The 25009-nt window shown below is 44.7% G+C and overlaps 1 protein-coding gene across 1 annotated transcript; it reads right to left on the reverse strand.

The window, feature by feature from the left end:
- Positions 1 to 5060: 5060 nt before the first annotated feature.
- PNPLA5 (patatin like phospholipase domain containing 5) lies at positions 5061 to 24150 on the reverse strand. The gene is made up of 9 exons (XM_051962307.1): positions 23032 to 24150; positions 20089 to 20321; positions 15687 to 15752; positions 14245 to 14454; positions 13426 to 13486; positions 11362 to 11574; positions 8478 to 8610; positions 7120 to 7236; positions 5061 to 5520 (listed from the first exon to the last, which is right to left on the reverse strand). Exons 1-9 carry the CDS (start codon positions 23216 to 23218, stop codon positions 5379 to 5381), a joined length of 1362 nt encoding a protein of 453 aa, XP_051818267.1. The 5' UTR covers positions 23219 to 24150; the 3' UTR covers positions 5061 to 5378.
- Positions 24151 to 25009: the final 859 nt, after the last annotated feature.

Genomic DNA, 25009 nt, shown 5'->3' on the forward strand with positions numbered 1-25009 from the left:
TCCAATATCTCTGCCAAGAAAACCCCAAATAAGATCATGAAGAGTCATAGATGACTAGAATGAATGAACAACAACAATGCCCAATAAATGAACATAACTGAAAATCATGGATTCACGAATGTTCATTTTCCATTCTTCACTGAATATATAAATATTCCTGTTTGTAGCTGATGTTCGCCTACTTCAGGACAACAACAAAAAAAAAAAACTAAGAAATTTATTTCCAGCAAAGGTCTCTAGTTTAGGGACATATTATTTCCCAAGGAAATAATTCTACTTTTGGACAATTCTTTCTCATTCTTTCCCATCCCAGTGATTCTGAACCCCTTGAGGCTGATTATAAACCCTATTTCCCTATCTAAGACTTAATCTTCCCTCAGGTTTATCTACTACAACCCTACTGCCTCCCCAGTTCCTGACCCTAGAATGTGCCCTCTGAAATACCTGTTCTTCTAGACATTACTGAGGTATGGATTTCTCTAAAGACTGTTTTCCTCAATATCTTTTCTAGTACTGGCTTCACTTTGTCTCATACCACCACTGACTCCCAAGTCAGAATATTCCCTTTCCCCTGTTGCTTCCTCAATCACCTTCACTAAACAAGGAGGATACATGTCATATTATTTAAATTAATCATCCAATCTAAATCCTGATGACTGTTACCTATAGACCTCCAGGTCCATATGGGACTTTGCTTCCTCAACAAATTCACTGTTCAGCAGATGAGCAGATATGGAGAAAGGGAAGGAAAAAAATGTGAGAAATCATAAATGAATTAATTTATTGAATAAATAAAAGCATCAAATGAATGAGTTAATGAATAAATATCCTTCCTTTCCTCCAAATGACACCTTAAATTGTGGGTTCCCATAAAAGAAGGCAGAACACAGCAGAGAGCTCACCCACAGTCCCCTTCCTTTATCAGGAAGAATGCTGATTATGAGGGAAATCCTATGTGTTAGATTTGGATTTTATTTGTTAAATGACTTCCTGGATGTTTCTAACTTCTCTTCCTGGCCACAGCTTGTGACTCAATTCCCATTCATCTATGAGGGGGTGGTGAAGGCTAAGCAGAAGGACCAGAGAAAAATAGTGCACAAAAAGAATCGAATGTAAAAACTGGATTCCTGGGGGTGGGGTTGGAATAGGATGCCTACCACATCCATATAATTAATAAGGATGATTTGGGTCTCTCTTTTAGTGACCTAAGAGAGAGATGGAAGCAGATGAATACGGGTATCAGTGGGGAAGCTTGGTCCTTGCAATGAACACTGGACTGGATACCAGGAGACCTGAGTTTTAGGGCCCCTTTAATCACAAACTTGTCAATACCCTGGACTGTCTGGATTTTGCCACTATGCCCCCGTGAGGATATGTGCCCTCTGCTTAACCCATGGCTTTTCAATTCCCCTTTTTTGTGTCATCTTCCCCCAGGAAGCCCCTTGAGGAAAGGGTGTCATTAGCCCCAGTGGTATGCACAGTGCCTTACTGGTACTTAATAAGTATAAATTCATGTTTTTCTGCTCTGTTGTCTGTTTTACTCTAGGCAAGCTATGTCCTCTATCTGGGAATTAATGTCTTCTATAATATGAGAAGATCAGAATATATAATTTTTAAGACTCCTCCCAGCTCTGATATTCCCTTTTCTGTTTTTTTTCCTTTTCCCTTACAGATCTTTAATTCCATGTTTTAAGACTTCTCCTGTTCTAAGTGCCTTCAGTATTCTGATATCTTCTGTTCGAAAGTCTTTCCTAGTTGACATAGTTCTGACATTTTGTTCTTAAGTCCAGGACTACATGTTCTATGACATTCTCATATCCCTCCCAGCTCTGACATTCTGTTCTAAGGTCCCTTCTAGGTCTGACATTTTTTTATTCTAACTTAGGCTTATTTTGTGAATATGAGGTCAGACTTCAGAATTTTTATTCTCATTTACATTTCTTGGATTATTATGGAGCTTGAACAGTTTCTCAACTAAGTATTTGAAATTTGTTTTGCCCCTTTCAAAAAAATGTTAGTTCAAGTCCTTTAATGATTTAGTCATTAGGAAATGAATGTCTTCCTTGAATTCTATTACTTTCTTATATATTTTAAAGATCAAGTTATTATCTATAATAACATAAAATTTTTTCCCAATTTATGATTTTTCTATCCATCTCAATTGCATTGCTTTCTGAAGCACAAATAAAAAGAAATAGATATATCATTAGTTACATCTATATTGTTCTCCATAATTTCTTAGAGGCAGTCTGGAACCGAAGAATTGACATTATCCTAGGAGCCAGAACACCATCTTTCACTTAGTATACATGACCCTGGGCACATAACAAACCTGTCTAGGCTTCAGTTTCCTTATCTCTAAGATAATTATAGTAATAACAGCACAATCTTCCTGTTAGGGTTATCGTGAAGGTCAAATGAGATAATGTTTGTAAGATACTTCCTAAGTATCAACTGTTATTAGAATTCCATTTTTTCAATAAATAGAATTTTCTTTTCTATCCACAGTTAAAATAAAGGCATTACTATCTTTCCCCAACTTTGCTTATATCCAAGTCTATAATCCAAATGGAATTCATTGTGGTCCATGGTTTCAATGCCTGGACAGCACATTGAAGGTATCCATCAGTGTACACAGCACCAACTAAGTTCTGCAGATGAGTCAGGAGCCAGGCCCAAAAGTGAAGAGGAGAAATCAGAGGCACTAGATCCATCAAGGAAATCTCTCAAAGCTACCCAAGCTGCTTCCTGTTTCCAAATATGGACCTTGAGGATGAGCTCTCTCTGGTCAATGAGTCCAGAAACCCTTGGAGGAACTAAGCTGGCTTGGTTAGGTGTTCTGAATCTGATGAAACCAGAAGAAATCTTTTTTGCTGAGGCAATTGGGATCAAGTGACTTGTCCAGGGTCACACAGCCAGGAAGTGTTAAGTGTCTAAGGTCAGATTTGAACTCAGGTCCTCCTGACTTCAGGGCCAGTGCTCTCTCCACTGTACCACCTAGCTCATGGGTACTTTCTTATCCTCCAAGAGGCAGGAGGCACTAGACATGCCAAGGACCAAACATCACTCATAAACACAGACTCAAAAAATGAAATTGACTGTAACCTAACAGACAGTAAGCCACTGGCTAATTATCTGATTAAGAAATCAATTGCTGCTTAGAAAGAAAAATAAAAAGGAGACACTATCTTTGATATATCAATGGATTGTGGTTTCCCTGATGAGGATACTCATTTATTCAAGCCCATCCGGTATGACTCTTGCTTTTAGCATCCTGTAAATCCGCTCAGTCCATCCTGCTTGTGAAAGGCCTCCCTCTATGTATTCTAACATTACATAGATGCCAGTAGAACACATGGGCTCCTCATCCGTTATCCTTCTTTCTCACTCCATGGCCGGCCTATCCTTTCTTTCCTCTGTACATTTCCCCAATGGCATCCTCTCCACCACTTCTACTATGCAATTCTTTGTAATATATTGCTGTTTACTAATGTCCACCCCATCCATAGCTCTCCATTTATCTTTGGCTGATCTTCAACTTCTATTCCCAGGAGATAGTGTTATCCCATAACTCATAGCTCCAAGCAAAGCCCCAGTTACTCCAGCCTGATAATATGGTGAAAAGAGCATTGTCTCTAGAGTCATCCTTCTGGGCCTTTGTTTCCTTATCTGTAAGATGATGGGTTTGAAGCTATTGATGGATTTGAACTAAATAGCCTCTAAGATCTCTTCCATATATAGGATTTTGTGATTCAAAGTCATGCAGAGTCAGTGACATGAAAAAAAGTCTTCCTTTTGTTTTAGGAAGAAATCTGAAGTCGTTTAAAGGACTATGAGCTTTCCCAAAGGTGATGCATCCTTCCCTCTTCCTCCCTAGATGAAAATCTAGGCAGTCCAGCTCATTGGCCATTTTTGGTATCTGTCCTTGGTATACATATCCATGAGCCAACTGTATAGGCTGCCATCCAGTGCATAGGACAGTCAGAGCAACAAACATTTTTCATCCAGTTGGTTTTTCCAGTGTGGATGATCAGGCCAAATTTTTTGAGTGTTTATAGATCTCATTTTGGAATCTCTTAGCAGTGTATTCTTGGGCTCAGTTTTCCTGCTATCAGCATGTTGTTTTCTATGAACAGGGACAGCTAAAGAACTTGATCCATCTTCAACCCAGACAGTGCTAGACTTCCTCCATGATGGCACCAAATGCCATGTATGCACTTTTATGTTGCACTTGATATTAATCATCTGAGGCCCAAACACCATTATCTGTCATGTAACTTTTCAGTCAATCGTGTCCAACTTGAACATATGCCCAGGGGTTACTTTGTTGAGAGAAGAATGTTTGTTCACTTTACTGAGCATTGGGATTTTCTAATCACTAATCCAAGGGCAGTAGCATTTTAGATGCACTCTACCTTTCAGGCAGTTTGTTATGGTAAAGATGTGGTATCCTAAAGAACAGTGTTTGAGGGGAAGCTAGATGGCTCTATTTGAGCACCAGCCCTGGAGTTACTTCCTAGCTGTATGACCTGGGGTAAATCACTTAACCCCAATTGCCTCAAAAAGAGCAATTTGTGGGAAGCCTGCCTTCTCCCTTCTAATGTACTCCTCAAGGAAGGCTGCAGTGCCTATATAGATTTTTCTTATAAAGGGGGTTCAAAGAAAGTATTCTGTTGAGTTCCAAGGGGGGGTAATTTCCCTAACTGGGGGGAATCATGAAGGAGACAACATCTGAGTTGGGTTTTTAAACAACAGAATTTGGGGGCTGGCACACCATGCATAGGAAACAGGGTTAATAAAGGCAGATAGTTGGAAAAGCATAGGAAACATCTGGGGAAATTGAAAATCTTCATTTTTCCTAAACTGTGTAGGACCTGGCTAGTCATCACATAAGATAAGGCTGGACAGCTCCTATCCAATCAGGTAGGAGAGGGTCTTGAATGCCAGGCAAAGGGGGTTGAAATTTATTGTATAGTTCAAGACTATCTGGAAATGTGAGCAAAGGAGTGATGTGAACAGGGAAGGATCAGGGACTGGAACAAGATTCATTCATTAACCAATCTATGTGTTTATTAAATATTCTTATGTTTCAAGCATCAGATCAGGTCCATTTCAGCCCTCAAGTACTATGAAACCCTAATCAGGGCAGACCTACGCCTAGAAAACCCAATGAACAGAATGTAGGATCCAGAACACCTTACATTAGAGAACTGTGCCCACTGCCCATCCAGCCTGCATCCCCGGGAGCCAGGCCTGACAGGTACTCCCAACTCTGGCTGTCCTCTGGTCATGGCTGGAGGAACTGAGAAAGAAGGAAGGACAGTAATTCCAAACGCCCTGCCACCATTTTTCATTCAGGAACTGTCTAATCAGCCAGCTCATGCCCTCAGTGGTTGGGGAGGCAAAACAATCTCTGCCAAGGAAATGTGCATCTTGGAGTGATCAGATTTCCACAAGTCTGACTGAGGAGGGAGAGCCTCCATCGCATTGGAGGAACCAAGGGAAGAGAAATTCTGCAACCTGAAAAGAAAGGAAGGGCCCTCAGATCCAACACTTTCAGTCTATTGGGATTCTAATTAAATGGATTCAGCATCTGAAGGAAACCCAGAGAGCCTCCAGTCCAATCTAAACCTGAGCAAGAATCATCTTTGATCATCCATCATGCAGTGATGGGGAACTCATCACCCCCAAAACAATCCTTTTAAGCTTTGGACAACTCTGATTATTAGGAAGTTTGCCTTTATATGGAAGCATATAATTCCATCTTTTTGCAGCTTCCTCTCCCTCCCCACCCCTATCCCATCATCTCTTTCCAGTCTGCCTTGGGCCCTTCAGATACTGGAAGATGTATAGAGTGTCCTCCCAAGCCTCCTCTCCTAACACTGGCACACTCCAGCTGCTAACCTGGAGACTAACCTGCCACCTTCCGTTGCCTGGAGGGCTATTGTAGAGGCGAGAATGAGTAAAAGGAGCTGGCAGAGAGCTCAGAGGGAGCCCCGGACACAGTTGGGCCAGCTGGCCTGGTCCCAGCTCTGCCACTTGTAATTAATTATTAGCTCTGATGTAGCACCATAAGGCTTGCAAATTGATCATATTTCTTCCTCACAGCACCTCTGGGAGGTAGGTGCTCATTCTCCCCATTTTGCAGATCAGGAAACTGAGGCACAGGGATGTGAAGTGCCTTGCCTGAGTTTACACAGCTAGCAAGGATTAAAAGCAGGATCTGAACTCGGGTTTTCTGACTCTGAGGACAGAAGTCTAAGCCCTTAGCCACAAGCGGCTTTATTCATGGGCATCATCTGTAAAATGGGGAAATGATCTCCTGTCAAGTTCTTACTTGTATTTCTTGTCCATAGAAGACAGAACTTAAACCAAAGGCCGGAATTAAAGGGAAGTAGATCATGGGTAGAAAAAGAAAAAAATCTCCTAGAAACCAAAGCTGTTTCAAAGTAGGAAGGTCTGCCTAGAGAGGTGGTGCAAAGTTCCCTCCCATCAATACAAGTGTCAGAATAGACACTTGTTTAGGATCTATCAGTCAATCAATCAATAAGCATTTATTAAATGCCTACTGTGTGCCAGACCCTACATTAATGTAGACATGATTCCTATTCAGATGGAGGGTTTGATTACCCAATCTATGAGGTCTCTTCTAGCTCTGGATGCAAGAACCTATGCTGCCAGCCCCATCATGGTTCCCTAAAAGGGAACAGTTTGGAGATGGGGGAGGTGTTTGGGAAACCCTGGGCATCAAGGGATGATAGCATCAGTATCAAAACCAGCCACTGTCCAAACAATGGAATTCCCAGAACATATCAGCAAGTAGTGGGGAAGGTGCAGAGAGGAGAGAATTTGAAGTAATGTCTCCCATGGGAGAGTCAGAAGGGAGAGAGATGTTATGGTAGTGTAAAAGAAAGAACAATGGATTTTGAGTAAAATAAGCTGTTATCGACTTTTTGTATGATCCCTGGCAGGTCACTTCCTTTCTCAGAGCCTCAGTTTCCTCCTTTGTAAATTGACAGAGTAAGACAAGATGTCAGATTTAGATCCCAAAATTGATGAGAAAGAAGGTGGAGTCCTCAGAGTTGGTCTGGCAGACTCAGCTTCCCACCCGCTGCTTACCAAGCTGACCCCTGTAGTCTGTCTTTCACTTCAGAGAAGACAAACCCCCCAAATTTCTTGAGTTCACGATGCATCCACCGGATATCGTCCGGGGCCTCTGGAATCCAGTTAATTATCCTGTAAAAGGAAGGGATGGGGAGTTAGAGCAGGGAAGCAGCAGAGATAAAAGACCAAGCCTGCAAGCAGAAAGAACTGGTTCAAATTCTGCTTCAGACACTTACAAATTGTGCGATCTTGGGCAAGTCACTTGAGCCCCACTCAACCTCAGTTTTCTCAAATGTAAAATGAGGGGAGTTAGATATGGTGCTATATACTGTCCCTTTGAGCTTTAAATGTATGATCCTCTGATTTAAAGGGAAAATGCCATTTAAACCATGATTACAACAAAGGGGATATTAGCAGATCTGACCTCAGGGCTGTGAGAAAGGAGCTCCCTTAATACCTTGGGGAGGCTGGGAAGAAAGACAGATGAAGGAAGGCTAAAGGAATGGAGGCTTTATAGCCTGGAAAAGAGGAAGAAGAATCAGTCCCTGGAGAAAACTAATACAGAAGTGGCCAAAGATCTGTGAAGACTGTTAACAGTGAGCTCCCCCTCCCCAAGGCTTACAACGGCATGAGAGCCTCAGGAAGCATGGACAGGCAAAGCCAGCACCCTTCTCTGGCCTCAGTTCTCTCATTTGTAAAAAGAGGAGCTTGGACAAAGCCTAAAGGCCCTTCCCAGCTGCCACACCCCCTATTCTAAAGCATCCCCTGTTCTAAACTCCTCCCAGCTCTGACATCCTCTGTTCTAAGCCCCTCCCAGATCTGACACTCCCTGTTCTAAACTCCTCCCAACTTTGACATCCCCTTCTCTAAGCCCCCTCCCAGCTCTAACATCCCCTGTTCTAAGCTCCCTTCTGTGCTAAGTCGTATGCTCTACATCCTAACATTCTATGTTCTAGGGTTAGTTCAAAACATGCTCTGTTTTATGGTGAAAGAATATTTCCTAATGTCCCTTCCTGACTATAACTTCTAGACTTTTTGACCTCCCTGGGCCTTAACTAGCTGATTCTCAGCGCTGGGTCTTCAGCATCCATTTTCTACCAGCCAATACTCCACTGTGGAGACTCCTTGGAGAAAGTCACCAAAACCAAGTTGCCTTTATCCACTCCCAGTGTATGATACCCAACTCCTACTGGACTCTCCCTGCAGCTCACAGGTCTTCCATCCTTCTCCTATTACAAACCTTAAAATGTGATCAAAATAGGAATTACTGCAATCATGATCTAAGTCTCTAAAGTTTGAACTTACTCATAAAAAAGCAGTGTCCCCGGCTCCCTCTTCATTGCATCCCTCACCCTCGACAAGATCTCACTCACCTCTTAGTTTTAAAGTACACATATTCCAAAGGTAGTGTGCAGGGCAGGAGTGTATAAGTCAACACTTGGCCAGGTATCGATCGGGAAAACCGGGCAAAGAATCCACTGGCTCTTTCACATGACTTCTTCAAGGCTACAACAACATGTTGAGAATGTTGAGAAGTCTAGACCCTAAAAGCTGGGACAAATCTATAAAATGGGGAAGGTTTGGGCAACTAGGTAGCACAGTGGATAGGACACTAGCCCTGAAGTCAGGAGGACCCGAGTTCAAATTTTACCTCAGACACTTAACACTTCCTGGCTGTGTGGCCCTAAGCAAGTCACTTAACCCCAATTGCCTCAGCAGCAAATAATAAAAATAATATTAAAATAAAATAGGGAAGGTCTGCCTGGGAGAAACATTGGAGCAAAAAATGTCAGGACTGGAAGAGAACCTAAGAGAACCTAGAGATGATCTAGTCTAACCTGTTCATTTTCCTGCAGCTCAGAGAGCTTAGGAAAGTCACCAAACTTGATAAGAAGTGGACAGACTTGGAATTAGCACATCAGCCCAGGGATCATTCTAACACATCATAACATTTTCAATACAAAACTACTCTCTTTACAAACTTATGGCCATTTTTAGACTGTCCAAGACTGGGCTCTTCCCCATACTCTTTCAATCCCCAAAGGAGTCTTGTTGACTATTCTGTGCCTCAGTTTTGTTTTCTATAAAACATAATGATATTATGGTGTCTCCCTGGACAGAGCAGCCTAGATTTCAAACTAACAGGGAACTTAAGAGGCCATCCCATCCAACCCATTCATTCTCCAGAGACCCAGTGCCGTGAAGTCACTTGTTCACTTGTGTTCAGCTCTGACTATCATAGAAAGGGAAGCTCTGATAATAACAATCATTATTCTTGTTACTGGCTGAGAAGTTCTCTCTTCTCTGATCTCTTTGTGACTTCATCCATGGCCTTCAAGAGTTACTATGGATAAAAATGGATTTCCATGCACCCAATCACGAGCCCTGACAGTTAAGCTTAGCCAGATTGTGTAATCAGACAGCCTCTGACCATTGTTGGGATGGCTCTGGAAACTCCTAGCCTGGTAGGGAAGAGCTGCCAACAAAAGAACACAGTGGCAGAGGTTTGGAGACCCAGGGTCCCCACTATCACCAACTATTATTCATAGGAATGTTAGGAAGTATAATATAATCATCACAAGAAGTATGACAAGCAAGGCAAGTGCTATGGATGATCCTCTAAGAGAAAAAGCAAATGAGTTTAGTGGGAACAGAGGAAAGGAACCTGGGCTTTATCAGGGAGATGATATCTGAACTGAGATTCAAAAGACAAATAGAATTTTAGCAGATGGCAAAAGGATGGACTGGTCATAGGATCCAAGTCTTAGAGCTGGAAAGAATTTGGAATCCAATTCCCTCTTTTTGCAGCTAAGGACCTAGCCCCAGAAAGGGTAAGTGGGTTGCCGAGGATCAGACAGCTAATAAGTTATCTAAGGCAGAATTCAGGGAGAGATGTAACAGACCCTGGTAAAGTCCCATTTCTGACACCAAAGGCTGTGATGTCCTTGGCAAATCCCTTGACATCCTGGTGGTTTCCCTGCTAATTCTCCTAAGACAATATGTTATAGAATGAGAGGTTTTGGTAGGGGAATTTTTTCCCATCCTCTCCCATCAAGGTCACAGGTCTAGTCTCCATCCCTCAAAAATAATATGTTAGGAAAAAAACTCCAAGAAAAGTGAAGAGTGCAATTTGGCTGAAATAAAGAACACACAAAGCAGGGAAAAGGGAGGAATGCTGGAAGATCACAGTGGGACCTGATTATAAAAATTTTCTTCTGGCAAGCTAAGGATTTCAATGGCCATAGGGAGCCATTGATGATTTTCGAGCTGGAGAGCTACATAATCAAGACTGTGAATTAAAATAGTTCCTTGAGCAGTATACATTGGATGGATTGGAGAGAAAATACTGTTGATATGGAGTTGATACAATAGGCTAATGTAATAATTCTGCCAAGTGATGAGACCAAATTAAAGGTGCTGTCAGTAGAAGTAGAGAATAAGGAACAAATGTGGGAGAGATTTGAGAAGTAGAATAAATGGCAAAGAATGAAGGCAGTACTAGGAGGATTCTATCAGCAACAGCGAGAAGGAACGTGGGCAGGTTCCAGGGTATGCCGGATCAAGTTGGAGGTGGCCCTGAACCCTCCAGGGGAAAATATTGAGTGGTTTTGGATCCCAGAGTACCTCTCAAGCCAAAAATAATCCCCAAAGACAAAATTCCCATTTAGAAAAACAGGGAGGAGAGGGAAGCTGAGTAGGAGTGATTAGAAAGGTAGGGGGGGAGCAAGGAGAGAAGAGCTTTCAGAAAGAAGAAAAGCTCTCAGACAGGAAGGAAGATCTTAACTTGTGTGATCCCATGGTATCCTGCCCGGGGCACACAGACTTGAACCCAGAAGAGGTTTCTAAAACTTCAAGTTCAGATTATTTCATTCTTTGTACTCTGTCCCTGAAAGCCATCTCAGTGCCTGATGTATACTATATGTTCATCGTCATTGTTATTTAGTCATTCCAGTCACATTTGACTCTTCTTGATCCTATTTGGGATTTTCTTGGCAAGATACTGTAGTGGTTTGCCAGAACCTCCAGTCCATTTTACAGATGAGGAAACTGATGCAAGCAAGTGAAGTGACTTGCCCAGGGCCACAGCTAGTAAGTGTCTGAGCCCAAATATTAGAGAGAGGAAGCTTCCTGACTCCAGAGTTGGTGTTCTATTCACTTTGCCACTTAGCTGTCCCCTGTAAATGCTTATTGATTAATTGATGGATTCCTACTGGATAGATGGATGGATGAATGGATGGATGGATGAATTAGTATTACCTGCTTCAAGATCTGGTGACAGAAGCTCAAACTGTGCTATGTCTCTGACCAACACATTGGGCACGTTCCAGTTGAGAAATAGTCCTCCAGATTTTCCTTCTTTCTCACTATAGTCATTTCTTCCTTGGTTACTGCTGGCTGGCCAAATTACAGAGCTAGGCGATGAGGACATCCCATTACACAAGGTTCTGATGACTCCCTCCTTCGTAATACCTGAGGAAAGAGAAAAGATGAAAAATTATATGCCAGTCATCACAAAGGAAAAATACCATGAAGCGGACTTCCCAGTCTGAACAGAACACTGTGGCTTTAGCATTATATATGTGCATACCCACACATTTATGGAGAAGCGGGCATGCAAAGCAAGGTCCAGGGCATGAAGTGGAGCTTGTTGTCTCCTGAGCATTTTTAAGATTCATAAATCCCTTTACAACACTTCTATGAAACTTGTAGTTTAAGAATTGCTCTCCCTGTTTGACAAGTGAGGAAACTGAGGCTTGGCATCATGGATTCTGATCTGAAAGGAGACTTAGAAGCCACCTAGCTCCAACTTCTTCATTATGTAGGGAATGAAATGGAAGAGCTGGAGAAGTGAGGAGTTCAAGGTGACCAAAAACACTCTCATCCAGGAGGACATCTTCTCTAGTCCTTATTTGAATAGAGTCTGAATTGTGGAAAAACAAAAGGAGCTTTGCACTTGGCAGCAGATATCCTGGATCTAAGCCTGGTCTTTCCTGTTAATAAACTGGATGACTTGGAGCAAGTGTTTTTGAGCTCTCTGGGCTGGGTTTTTCTTCCCTACAAAGTGAGGCTGATCGTTCTTGTTCCCCGTACTTCACAAGGAGACATTGAGGGAATAGCCCTGGAAGCACCACAGAAGGGGTGACCATTGTTAGGACAAAGAAGATTCTAGAAACCCAGAACAAGCAAGATGGGAATTGCCAGGAGTCATGAAATGGAAAATACCTTCAGACCTTGGAAGAATTGTATGAACTGATGCAGAATGAGGTAAGCTGCATCAGGAGAATCATCTACACAGTAAGGGTATTGTCACGATAACTTTGGAAGACAGAAAAATCAGTTGCACACAGTTGCAGAGGACTCAGAGGTTTTCGGGTAGCCTGGATGACCAACTTTCAGGGATTAGACCCAAAAGCACTTCTTAGAATTGCAGAATCTCAGAATTAAAAGGAAGCCATCTTGTCTAACCCACAGTTGAACAAGAATCTCTTCTATGTCTTTCTTGACAAGCGGTCATCTTGTTTCTGCTGGAAGACCTCCATGGAAAGGAAACCACAACCCCTTGGGGCAGTCCATTTCACTGTGGGACAACTCTGACTATTAGGAAGTCTCCTGACTCCCATCTCAAGATTATCTCCACTCTTATAGAAAGACCATTATCAAAGTTGAAAGAAGACCATGGCAGGACTGGTCGGAACAGCCCTGTTCCCAGAATATCATGGATCAGGAGGAATCCTGATGTTTTTTGTAATTTTAAAAAAATATCATTTCCATATTACAAATATCTACGATGTTATCACTGAGTCCTCTCTCTCTACATTAATATAGATTGCAGCACCTCATCCCTTCCTCCTCCTTAAATATTTTTTTTTTCTGAATTGCTGTGGTTGGAAAAATTTGTTCTTTCAAGGGGGGATGCTAGTGAAGGAATAATAGTGACCAATTAACACTAGTTCACATTCACATTGCACTTTGTACGGCCCTCACAATATCCCCCGAGGTCAGGAAGAACCCTTTTTTATAAGGGGACTGGAGGTGAAGTCCTTGCTGGGGTCAGAGCCAAGGTGTGCAAGTGGAGCTCTAGAACTGGAAGGCTCTCAGTCCAGTCCCCTCGTTTTACAGGCAAGAAAACTGAGGACGAGTGTTTCCCCAAGATCACCAGGTACAAGAGAGGGATTCGACCCATGCGTTTTCCTTTATACCAACTGTCCACGCTACCCTGCACACATCAGCTCAGCCCATGCTAACAACTCTCTCCCTTATGGGGCACACTGCCTGTGTCGGGGAGAGCCCCATTCCCGAGACCCACCTCAGCAGACTTACCTCGTCTCTCCAGGAACCTCAGAGCATCCAGGTAGCCTTGTCTGCAGAAATCTGCCACCTCCTGCAAACAGAAGGCACCAGAGCCACCATGGAGGAGAGGCACAGACCCCAGCAGAGGCTCTGCTCTAAATGCCCTGCGCCTCCCCCATTCCCCACAAAGCCCTCGCCCTTCCCACGGGCCCAGTCCCGTGGTCAGGCTGGGAAATGGAAGAGAAGACGCACCCCTGGCGCGAAGGAGTTCCTGCCGCCCTTCTTCTTCCCATGGAGAGAGCGCTTAGAGGCTTCCTCCAGCCCACGTCACCATCCAAATTTCCCCTGGGTGCACTCTGTCTCTCTGTCTCTATCTCTGTGTGTGTCTCTCTCTTCCTCTTTCTCTATCTCTCTGTGTCTCTCTGTGTTCTCTCTCTGTCTCTGTGTGTGTGTCTCTCGCTTCCTCTCTCTTTATCTCTATGTATCTCTGTGTCTCTGTCTGTCTGTCTCTGTTTCTCTCTGTCTTTCTCTGTCTCTCTGTCACACACACACACACATGCCCGACAGAAAGCTCTTTAGCTCTGAGAGGAGTCCCCATCCACGTGGAGCAAGCTTCCCAAACCAGCTGAGGCACAAGCAGGGTTCCTGACTCTCTGGAGCAAACTTTTCCAAACCCCTCACTTGACAAGAGAGGTAACTGAGACCTCGGGATGGGAGCCATGTGGCCAAGGTCACCCACGGTCACACAGCTGCTCCAAGCCGGGGTCGATGCTTAAGCCCACTGCCAACACCAAACTGAGCCCCCCAACCCAGGGCCCCCAGGCTAGGCCAGAGCAGAGCGGGGCGCACCTCAGGCTCGGGGGGAATGAGAGACAATATCCCCATGTGGAAGTTCCTGGTGCATATCTGGAAGCTGCCGTTGCAGAGGTTCAGCTCGTGCAAGCTGGCCGAGCTGCTCTGGGGGCAGATGTCCACGGAGCCGTAGAAGGGGGAGATGGTGATGGTGGCGTTGGAGTCGATGAAGGGCACGTTGTTGCTCAGAGCTCCGTCCACATAGCGCTGAGGGACGGCGAGAGACAAGGGTGGATTCAAGGGAAATTCTAACATTTGGGCTCAGACACTTACTAGCTGTAGCCCTGGGCAAGTCACTTCACTTGCTTGCATCAGTTTCCTCATCTTGAACTACCCCACTCTCGAGTCCCTCCTCCCATGCTCTGCCTGCTGGAATCCGATGGAGGAGCAGGGGGGTAACACAAGCATTACTGGCCCCAACTGCAGATAAGCACACTGAGGCTCGAGGAGGAAAGCATCTTGTCCAGAGTCACAGCCAAGAAACCTGAGGGGCATCTGGACCTCAGGAGCGACCTCTGCTCTCTTCACGTCTATTTATTCATATAACCACTAACAAGCACTTATTAAACCCCTCGCCACACCAGCTACTGTGCTCAGCACTGAGACAAAAACAAAGAGAGCCCTTCTCTTCCAGAGCTCTGTCCTGTAGCTCTTGTCATTGGGTTGTTTCAACCCCATTTGATTCTTCATAACCCATTTCTTGTCAGGGACATTGGAGTGGTTGGCCAGATCCTTCTCCAGCCCATTTTACAGATAAGGAAACTGAGGCAGACAAGGTTAAGTGACTGGCCCAGGATCTCACAGATGAGGAGTGTCTGAGGTTGGATTTGAACTCAGTTTGATAAATTTTCCTTCTAGGCCCCTGCACTCTTTGCACTATGGCTCCCTCTGGCGCCCCAAAATAGCATTACCCAGTTTAAGTAAATGCAGAATAATAAGTGATTTTCTTCTAAGGCAATTCCAAGCTGCTTCAGGATGAGAACCGGCTTTAAACCCCTTCCTGATACATTCCCAGATAATAGAATGGGAGGCATCTAGCCCACTCTTATTTTACAGATAGGGAAATTAAGTCCCAGAGGTGGGGAAGCCAGAAGAGTGTAGGACTTGGAGACGGGAAGACCCCACGTTCAAACCCTGCCTCTATCACTCCTCCTCTCTCTGTGCCTTAGTTTCCTCATCTATACAATAGAGGAGAATAACAGCACCTCCCTTCCTGAGGACATGGAAAGGGCTTTGCGATCTTTAAAGCGCTCTATAAGCGCTTCAGAGCTGGAAGGGACCCCGCTCACTCAGGGACAATTTTATCCCCAAAGAGAGTCATACAGCTGGCAAGTGGGAGAATCGGCACCTGAATTCTGAACCCAAGTCTAGTGTGATTGGTCTCTCCCAACTTTCCCCAAAACTCTTCAAGGGGGCAGGAAATGCCCCTGCTGACTTACCTCTCCCCGAAACTGGGGCGGGATGACGCCGCAGTAGAAGGGGAAATATATGCTGCAGAGGACTGCCTGGAAAGGAGAAGAAGGGGGGGAAATGAGCTCCATTACCACTGGAAGGTCAAGAAGAAGCCATACCACTCTCTGACTCCTCCCAGGCTCTAAAAACTCCATTTATATGATAGCTTTGTTGTACATTTGGAGAAAATAGCAAGTTGTACATGGTAGATTTGGAACCATTGTGATATACTGTGGAAATGTTCGTTTTCTTCCATGGATTGACAATAAAATAATTTTTTGAAAGGATGCTAAATCTTGTAGGGCAGGTGGTATTCTCCCTTTTGTTTTGGCACACTTGGCACCTAATAAAAGCTTGGTGATTGATGGATTGATTGGTAGATTGATTAGTAACAGAGAATCCCCCATATGGGCATTTTGTACATATTTGGTTAATAATATGTATCCCTAGATGGAATGAAAGCTTCTTCAGGGCAGGGATTGGTTCAATTTTATAGACCCATAGAAGAAGGCACTTTAATTCTTGTCAGTTCATGGATGAATTGATTGGTTTTCAGCTCTGTTACTTATTATTGCTACCACTTTTAGTCAATCTCTTTCCTTGAGTGTGCCTTATTTTTCTCATCTAAAAAAAAAAGTTTGGAAAATAGACTTAGATGACATCTAAGAGCCTTTCCTAGCTCCAGATGTTCCAGTAGAGTGAGCCTTTTCTTTCCTTTTATAAAAACCAATTTCTAAAGAAAACCAAACAGATTCTCTGCCTGCTAGATAAATCATTTCTTCCCTCTACCTACAAAATTGCTTGTCTAGATTATCAAGACAATTAATGGGAAAAAATACAAAAGATGGTAGTCTAGTGGTACTAGACCTAAAACTATATTATAAAGTAGCAATCATCAAAACCATTTGATACTGGCTAAGAAATAAAAGTGGATCAATGGTTAGGTTATACACAATATAATAATCAATGACCATAGCAATTTAGTGTTTGATAAACCCCCAAACTCCAGCTTCTGGGGTAAGAACTCAACTATTTCATAAAAATTGCTGGGAAAACTGGAAAATAATATATCCGAAACTCAGCATAGACCTATAGCTCACAACCCATACCCAAATAAGGTCAAAATGGGTACATAATTTGGATGTAAAGGATGATATCATAAGAAAATTAGGAGAGCAAGGGGTAATTTACCTATCAGATCCTTGGAGAAAGGAAGAATTTATGACCAAAGAAGAACTAGAGAATGTTATGAAATGCAAGGTGGACAACTTTGATAACATTAAATTTAAAAGGATTTGCACAAATAAAACCAACACAAATGAGATTAAAAAGGAAATACAAAGCTGAGAAAAAAATTTTACAGCTAGTGTTTCTGATAAAGTTCTCCTTTTTAAAATATATGAAGAATGGTGTCAAATTTATAAGGACACAAATCATTTCCTATATGAATAATTTTCAGATGATGAAATTAAAGCCATCTATAGTCATCAAAAAAAGCTCTTAATCACTATTGATTATGCAAATTAAAACAGCTCTGAGGTACCACTTCATACCTCTCACATTGACTAAGATGATAGGAAAAAACAATGACAAATGTAGGAAGGGATGTAGGAAAACTAGGACACTGATACATTGTTGGTGGAGTTGTGAAATAATCCAACCATTCTGAAGAGCAAAAACTTTATACACTCATGGCCTTCTCCCTTGCCACCCACTCCAGCCTCCTGTCACCTGGTTCCTGGCCTGCCCATCCCACCAGGATGGCTCTTTCCACATCACTAAGGACTCCCTTGATGCTTGGTCCAACGATCTTTTCTCTGTCTTTGTTCTTCTTGACCACACTCCACCCAGTAGGTCATATCCTTGAGGTATTTTGCTCTCTTGTCTCTGCTGAGGTAGATGACCTTGCACAGCCCTCCCTCACTTTAATCCAATTCACTTGCATGTCATGGCATCGACTCCCTGATGTCCTGGTCCTCTTCGAGAACAAAGGACAAACAACAAAATCTGTGAGTAAAGCTGTGAGCTTCTTCCCTCCCTCCCGCCCTCTCTCTCCAGAAGGTATCCTACCTTTATCTACAAATGCTCTTCAAAGCATTCTTTTCCTCTTTTGTACTTCTGATTCCTCCAAGATATCTTGGGCAGGGGGAGTAGTTACTGGCTAGATTTCTCTCTCTCTCTCTCTCTTTTTTTTTTTTTTTTTTTTTTTTGTTTTTTGCTGAGGCAATTGGGATTAAGTGACTTGCCCAGGGTCACACAGCTAGAATGTATTAAGTGTCTGAGGTCAGAGTTGAACTCAGGTCCTCCTGACTTCCAGGCTGGTGCTCTATCCACTGTGCCACTTAGTTGCCCCTAAATTTCTCTCTTAAGGTCAAGGTCTTAAACAAAAACCAATCTGATTTTCATTGGCCACAAATAGGTCCTTGGTCAAGCCCCAAAGGCCATTTGGTCTTTGTTTGGATTCTGATTGACTCAGATTGAATGTAAATAACAATCATTTCTGCTTTGGTCAGAAACCCTGAGGATCTTCCCCTCCCAGATTCATTTCTTTATATATTTATTTACCTTTTTTTGGACTAGGTGAAAGAGGTTCTTTGCCTCAGTTGCTACCTAGCCTTGATCACTGAATGGGTGCTTCTTCAGTCAAACTGAGACCTGGAAGATCTTAGCTTAAAAAGATCGAGGTCTTCCATGGCATCGGGGCCATCCCCAGTCATCCTGACCAATATCTGGCCCCTGAGCCCAGAGGGTTTTGGAGGGGACAGCGGGGCCAATGACCTCACACAGCCCTCCTTCACTGAAGTCCAAGTCACTCTCACATTCACGGCATCACGTGCCTCACGTCATGGTCCTCTTCAAGAATGAAGCACAAACAACAGTCTCTTCTGTTCTCCTCCTGAATGTATCTCCTTTGCCAGCTCCTTGCTTGGTACACTCTCTTTATACCAATGGCTTCTAGATTCCGCCATTCCTACTCTCTCCTGATCTCCTGTCCCACGCCTCAGAACACCCCCTGCTTTTCCTCACTTGTTCCTCAAAGTCAACCCAAATTGAATTGGTCTCCTTAAAATATGGTCCTTCCACTCACTTCTCTGCTTTGATGGCACTGTTGTCTCCTCAATCATCCTGGCTCACAAACAAAAGCAGTTTAATTTTTCACCTTCTCCATCTTAAAATATATAATACATAAAATACATAAAGATTATATTTTCACCCCCCCTTTTCACCTCCATCTAGTTACCAAGTCCTCCTCCATCAATATTTATATCTGTCATCTCCTTCCCAATCAAACCATTGTGCTCCTTTCCAGTCCCATCCCCTCTAACCTGGATTATGACAGCAGCTCCTACCTGCTCTCCCTGCCTCCAGTTTGTTCCCTTCCCACACAGCTGCCAAAATCATTATCCTGAACATGTCATTCCCAGCCCAAGAGAATTCAGTTGTTCCCCAAGGCTTCCAGAAGAAGACTCTGTCAGTCAAAGCCCTCCACTCCCTGGTTCCAGTCTCCTTGCCTTGTCTAGACCAGTCAAAGCTGACCCTCCCCTCTCTGCTCATCCACCTTTGCTCATGATGCCCCATCTTTAGCTGAAGTCCCTTCTTTCTCTTAAGGCCCATGATGCTCCACTGACCATTTGAAAGTGATCATTCCCTTGTTGCGTTCCTCCTAGAATTCTAGCTCGCTTTCTTCTGTATCAGTTACATTTGATTAGAAGTTACTTGAGAGGAAGTTCTGCATCCTGTTGTCTGGCTCTTCCTTCAAAGTGTATGGCACTTTGCACACAGCACACACGTAATGTGTCAAACTGAATTTACTAGACTTGAAAGGGGCCTTGAAGGTCATTTTGTCTAACCTTCCAACCCAAGGAGGAAGGACCAGCAGGATACCTCACACAACTGTAACACTGACCCCAACCATCTAGAAAACATGATCATGTTAATGTGGTTTCCTAAGTCACTGCATCCCCCCAGGTATCCTTGGGTACAGTGATGCGATCCTCCTTTCTATCTGACACTGCTGCTCTGCCACACGACTGCCTCTGGCCAGACTGGATATTTCCCCCAAAGCAGGCTGGGAAGATCCTCTCAATGCAAGGACATAGGGAAGGCAAAGATTCCAGGGATGGTCATCCCCACATGAAGCACTTCTTGTTATGCTCCAGGCCCACTCCAGAGGCCACAGGGGAAATCAAGGGATTTAGAGCTGGAATTGCCTAGCCAGACTCCTGCATGGGAGGATGCTCAAAGTGCCCAGGCCTGGTCAGTGGCAGAGCTTAGGGTCAAAGCCAGATCTCCCGGCACAAACCAGCGTGGCTCAGCTACACTCGGGCTGCCCGATCTGCCGTTGTCTTTGCTGGGGACCTTGAGCCTAACTCAGGCACAGAGACTCACCTGGATGAGCTCATCTCTGCTGGCAAAGTGGGTGATAATCACATTCTTCCCATCTGGCAACCGGGTGAGGGAGATGCCGACCCTCTGGGAGGCTAACTCATGGATGTTGTCAGGGAGGTGCTTCTCGAGGCGCCTCTTCACAAAGCTGATGCAGTCATAGGAGGGGTGGAAGATGCCGATGCTTTTCTCCCGGATTTCCTTGACTATGTCCAGGAGGTTGGAACAGCAGAAATCTGGGGGGGAAAGAGCAGCCCTTCCCTTAGACTTGAGAGGGTGGGTGGGATGGAGGGTGGCCATGACCCGTTCTCTAGTGGTCCCTTCCCTTCCTCGCTTTTCCCCCTTCTTTTCTCCTTCCCTCCCCTTCCTTTTCCACATTGAGTTTCTCTCTCACCCAAAATGGAGATACAGTGACCACACTCAGACCTGATTCCAAACACTTTGATCTAGGCCAGTTAATTGTTCTCTCCTTAGGCAGTCTGGTGTGGTGCTCTCCCCCTCCCCCTCCTCCCATAGCTTAATCCTTTGTGTGTGTGTGTGTGTGTGTGTGTGTGTGTGTGTGTGAGAGAGAGAGAGAGAGAGAGAGAGAGAGAGAGAGAGAGAGAGAGAGAGAGAGAGAGAGAGAGAGAGAAAGTTCACACCTGATCAGCTTTAGGCCTACTGTAACTCAGAACTCCCAAACTCGAGATCCATCATGTCCAGCCTATCCCTATCCTAATAAAAACCAGACCACTCTCATCCCAGAATGGGCAAGGTAATCCTAAATAAAGATGACAAAATCTAAATGAAAAGAGAACAGATTAACAATAGCTTGGAGGACTCTGGGGATGTTTAGCTTCCTTCAAGACACTGCTTAAAGCCCATTTTCTGCACAAAGCCTTTCTGCTCCCCTCATCCTCCCCCTTTCCCTCCCACAGACATTATCTGTTAATACTCCACAAGTATTTTCCAGTTGTCCTGAGGGCAGTGATTATGTTTTTTGCTCTTCTTTGCAACCATAGCTCTTGGCATAGTACCTGGCACATAGTAAGAGTTTACAAAATGCTTATCAACTACAGACAGACAGAGACAGAGACAGAAGGAAAGAGAGAGAGGAGAAGGAAAGACAGAAACAGTGAGACAGAAGAGGGAAAAAGGAGAGACAGTGTTGCCTAATGGATAGCGAGCTGGTCTCAGAATAGAGACCTGGGTTCAAGTCTCATCTGTGACACATATAAGCTGTGTGAGCCTGGGCAAGTCATTAAATTAAAGATGAATTGCCTCTCTATGTCAGTAAAGAGAACACTATCACTGAGAATTCTAAAACTGATGAAATCTCAGATGGGAAGAGGGGAAGGAAAACATTGAGGGTGTTTATCAGCATTTTCCCCTCTCAGTTATGGGACTGAAATTCAGCATAGAGGAAGGAGATGAACACCATATTTTGATCCAAGGGGTTAACATTTGAGTGCTGATTCTGGCATTTACAGTGTCACTGGAAACAACTTCTTCCTCCTACTGAGACTCAGTTTCATTATCTACAAAATAGGCTCCATAATCTTTACAATGCCTGTTATATGGAATGCACTCTGCAAACTGCAAAACATAACAGTTCTGAGATCGATGAGATTCTGTCTTTTTTGCCTTAAAGCTTTCTCCTTTGTAGCCTCACAGACTTTTCACCTCAGAGAGAACACAAAGCTCACCTGGTTTCATTCCCAGATAAATAGAAATCCCCTCTACACTATCTCCAAGAAGTGGTCCCTCAGCCTCTGTACCTCCAGTCACAGGGAACTTACTACCTTTGGAGTCAATCCATCCCCTGTTAGCCAACTCTAATTATTGGGAAGTCTTGGTTTAGGAAGGTTGTTAGGAATCTCTCTACAACTCCTACACACTTGCACACGTGAATGCACACACACACTCATACTAACACACACTCATACACATACATATACTCACTGACACTAAAATACATACACTAACATACACATTGACATATGCACACACTCATACTAACACTTATACACATACACACTCACACTAACACATACACACACAGTAACATGCATTCATACTCACACACAAACACCTATATACTCCTTGCAGTTCTGCCCTACACCCTCACTAAGACACACGCTCCTTATAGTTCCTCCCTCTGAAGCAAAAAAGAACAAATCTGAGTTATCTCCACACAGAGATAATCCATCTTCTCCTTCCCTTCTTATGACAGTTTCTTTCCCTCCTCCCTCCAGTTTGCCACTACAGCCTCATCTCTGGCCCAGGCCATGGATTCAGACAAGGATCTGTGTTTTCAGCATCTCCTCAGCCTATATTGAGAGCTGGTCCAGCCGGGAGGGAGCTGGGGGTCACAGAAGCTCCTGTCCCGCTTTCCTTTTGCTCCTCCCAAGAATTCTCAAAAGGCCAAGGCCAGGGCATCCCAGAAGCCAGCCTTCCACAACTTGCTTCTGTGAGAGTCACTTCCCTTCCCTTCTGGGCCACAGTTTACCCTTCTGTCAGGCAAGGGAGATAGGGATGCTCTTAGAAGCTCTTTCCAGTTCTGTCTGGGGAGCCCCACAGAGAGCCTCCAGCCTGCTCTCCATCTCCTTCCCGCCCCCCCCCTTTCCATTTTCCTGCCAGGTTTTAAGGTTTAAGCTTTGCTGATCCCAAAACCATTTCAAAGACTCCTGTCCTGGGGTGGGGCAGGCTCCAGGAGCTGGAGGTTGCCCAGGATCACCGTGGGCTCAGACCCAGAGCTTCGGCCTCTGCCCTACAAACTGAGAAGAGGCCTTAGAGAGCGCCTGCGCCCTCCCCTTTTTAAGAGAAGGGAGACGTTGCGTGGGGCGCACAGCTGGACAGCGATGCGGTCCGAGTCCTAGACAGGGGATCGCCTCCCAAGCCGGGAACCCCATCGAGCTGCCCCCGAGTCTGGCTGCGGCCCCGGTTGCCCCGGCAGGAGCCACACACCCATGGACTTGTCGGTGATGACGGCGAGGCAGCACAGCGAGCCCGAAGAGGAGCCGTAGAAGCGGCGGGCCCCGCGCAGCAGCTGCGGGGCGCGCTCCTTGAGGCAGGCCAGCGCGCCCACGTGGTAGAGCCCCACGAAGCCCGAACCTGCAAAGGACACATCCCAGGTTCCCTCCTGCTCGAACATGGCTGCGGACCCTGCCCGGCAGCGTCCTAAATCCGGCGTCCGCCTCCAAGGGCTCAGGGAGTAAACCAAGCTGAGCCCAGCAGCCCAGGACAGCCGCGGGGCGCAACTTGCCCCAGAGCAGCCTGCACGGGCCAGACTGCGGCCTCCACTAGCCAGCCAATTTTCTACTGCCTCCGCGGCCGTGACGTCACTCGCCGGCCCGGCCAATCCTAGAGGCTGCGCCCTTCCCCCTCCCTCAGCCCCCTGCGGTCCAGCGCCAGCCCAGGTTCGGTTGCCGCTGGCTCCTTGGGAGCAGTCGCCCTGGCCTTTCCAGGTCAATGGCGCTGTCCAGCCTGTTCCGGAGCATCCTGGAGGCCAGGTGCGGCTTGCCGCCTCTGCAGTGCGGGGGACCGGAGCTACTCATGGTTTCCTAAGAGCCTGAGGGTTCCAGCTGGAGGGGAAGCTCAGTCCGCTAGCTTTACATCCTCCCAGGGCGGGGAGATGACTGCCCAGGTCAGACAGGAACAGGTTTGTCAGTAAGTTCAAGCTTTGCTGGTCAGGAAAACATGCTAGACTAACACGATTTAAGGGGGGAAGAAGGGGGAGGATTAACCCTCTCATTAGGGCCTGCTCTAACGTTTCTCCAGCATTCATTCATTCGTTTACTCTTTCATCCATTCATTCATCTATTCAATCGTTTATTGAGTGCACTTATTAATTACTACATTCGTTGGCTTATTTTATTGTTCGTTTGTTCCGTGATTCATTTACTCACGTAAATCCTTTTGTTCATTCACTAATTCCTGCGTTCAATTAGCAAATATTTAATAAGCAGCACTTTCTTCAGAAATCCCCATGCTGGTGGTTTTAGTAGCCAAATTGGTGGCTACTAAAGTAAAAAGCTTTTGACTTCCACTTATCAAACACAGGGGGAGGGAAGGGGAAAGGGAGAAAAGGACAGAGAGAGAGAGAGAGAGAGAGAGAAGAGAGAGAGAGAGAGAGAGAGAGAGAGAGAGAGAGAGAGAGAGAGAGAGAAGAAGAAGAGAAGAAGAAGGAGGAGGAGGAGAGGAGGAGGAGGAGGAGGAGGAGGAGGAGGAGGAGGAGGAGGGGGGGGGAGGAGGAGGAGGAGGAGGAGGAGGAGGAGGAGGAGGAGGAGGAGGAGGAGAGGAAGAGAGAGAGGAGAGGAAGAGAGAGGAGAGGAAGAAGAAGAAGGAGATGAAGAGGAAGAAGAAAAAAAGAAGAAGGAGGAGGAGAAGGAGAAAGATGAAGAAAGAAGGAAAAAAGAAAAGAAGAAGAAGGAAAGAAGAAGAAAGATGAAGAAAGAAGACAGAAGAAGAGAAAGATGAAGAAGAAGGAAAAGGAGAAAGATGAAGAAGAAGGAAAGAAGAAGAAGAAAGAAGAAGAAGGAAGGAAGGAAAGAAGAAGAAAGAAAAGGAAAGAAGAAGAAGAAAGAAGGACAGAAAAAAAGAAAGATGAAGATGACAGAAGGAAAGAAGAAGAAAGAAAAGGAGAAAGATGAAGAAGAAGGAAAGAAGAAAAGAAAGATGAAGAGAAGAAGGAAAGAAGAAGAAGAGGAGGAGGAGGAGGAGAAAGATGGAGAAGAAAGAAGGAAAGAAGAAAAGAAAGATGAAGAAGAAAGATGAAGAGGAAGAAGGAAAGAAGAAGAAGAAGGAAAGAAAGAAAAGAGAAAAGAAGGACAGAAAAGAAAGATGAAGAAGAAAGAAGAAGAAGAAGAGGAGAAGAAGAAAGAAGAAGAAAGAGAAGAAGAAGAAGAAAAGAAGATGAAGAAGAAGAAGAGGAGGAGGAGAAAGA

This window comes from Antechinus flavipes, chromosome 5 (assembly GCF_016432865.1).
Source record: "Antechinus flavipes isolate AdamAnt ecotype Samford, QLD, Australia chromosome 5, AdamAnt_v2, whole genome shotgun sequence".
NCBI classification, from domain to species: Eukaryota; Metazoa; Chordata; class Mammalia; order Dasyuromorphia; family Dasyuridae; genus Antechinus; species Antechinus flavipes.

Bases quoted from the DNA above. Each gene is read 5' to 3' on its own strand.
- PNPLA5 (XM_051962307.1), bottom strand. From the start codon at position 23,218: ATGTTCGAGCAGGAGGGAACCTGGGATGTGTCCTTTGCAGGTTCGGGC. The intron at 15,753-20,088 runs GTGAGTCTCTGT...TCTCCTTTCCAG, and splicing joins GCAGAGATGAGCTCATCCAG to GCAGTCCTCTGCAGCATATA. The intron at 13,487-14,244 runs GTGCGCCCCGCT...TTCTGTTTGCAG, and splicing joins TCATTCCCCCCGAGCCTGAG to GAGGTGGCAGATTTCTGCAG.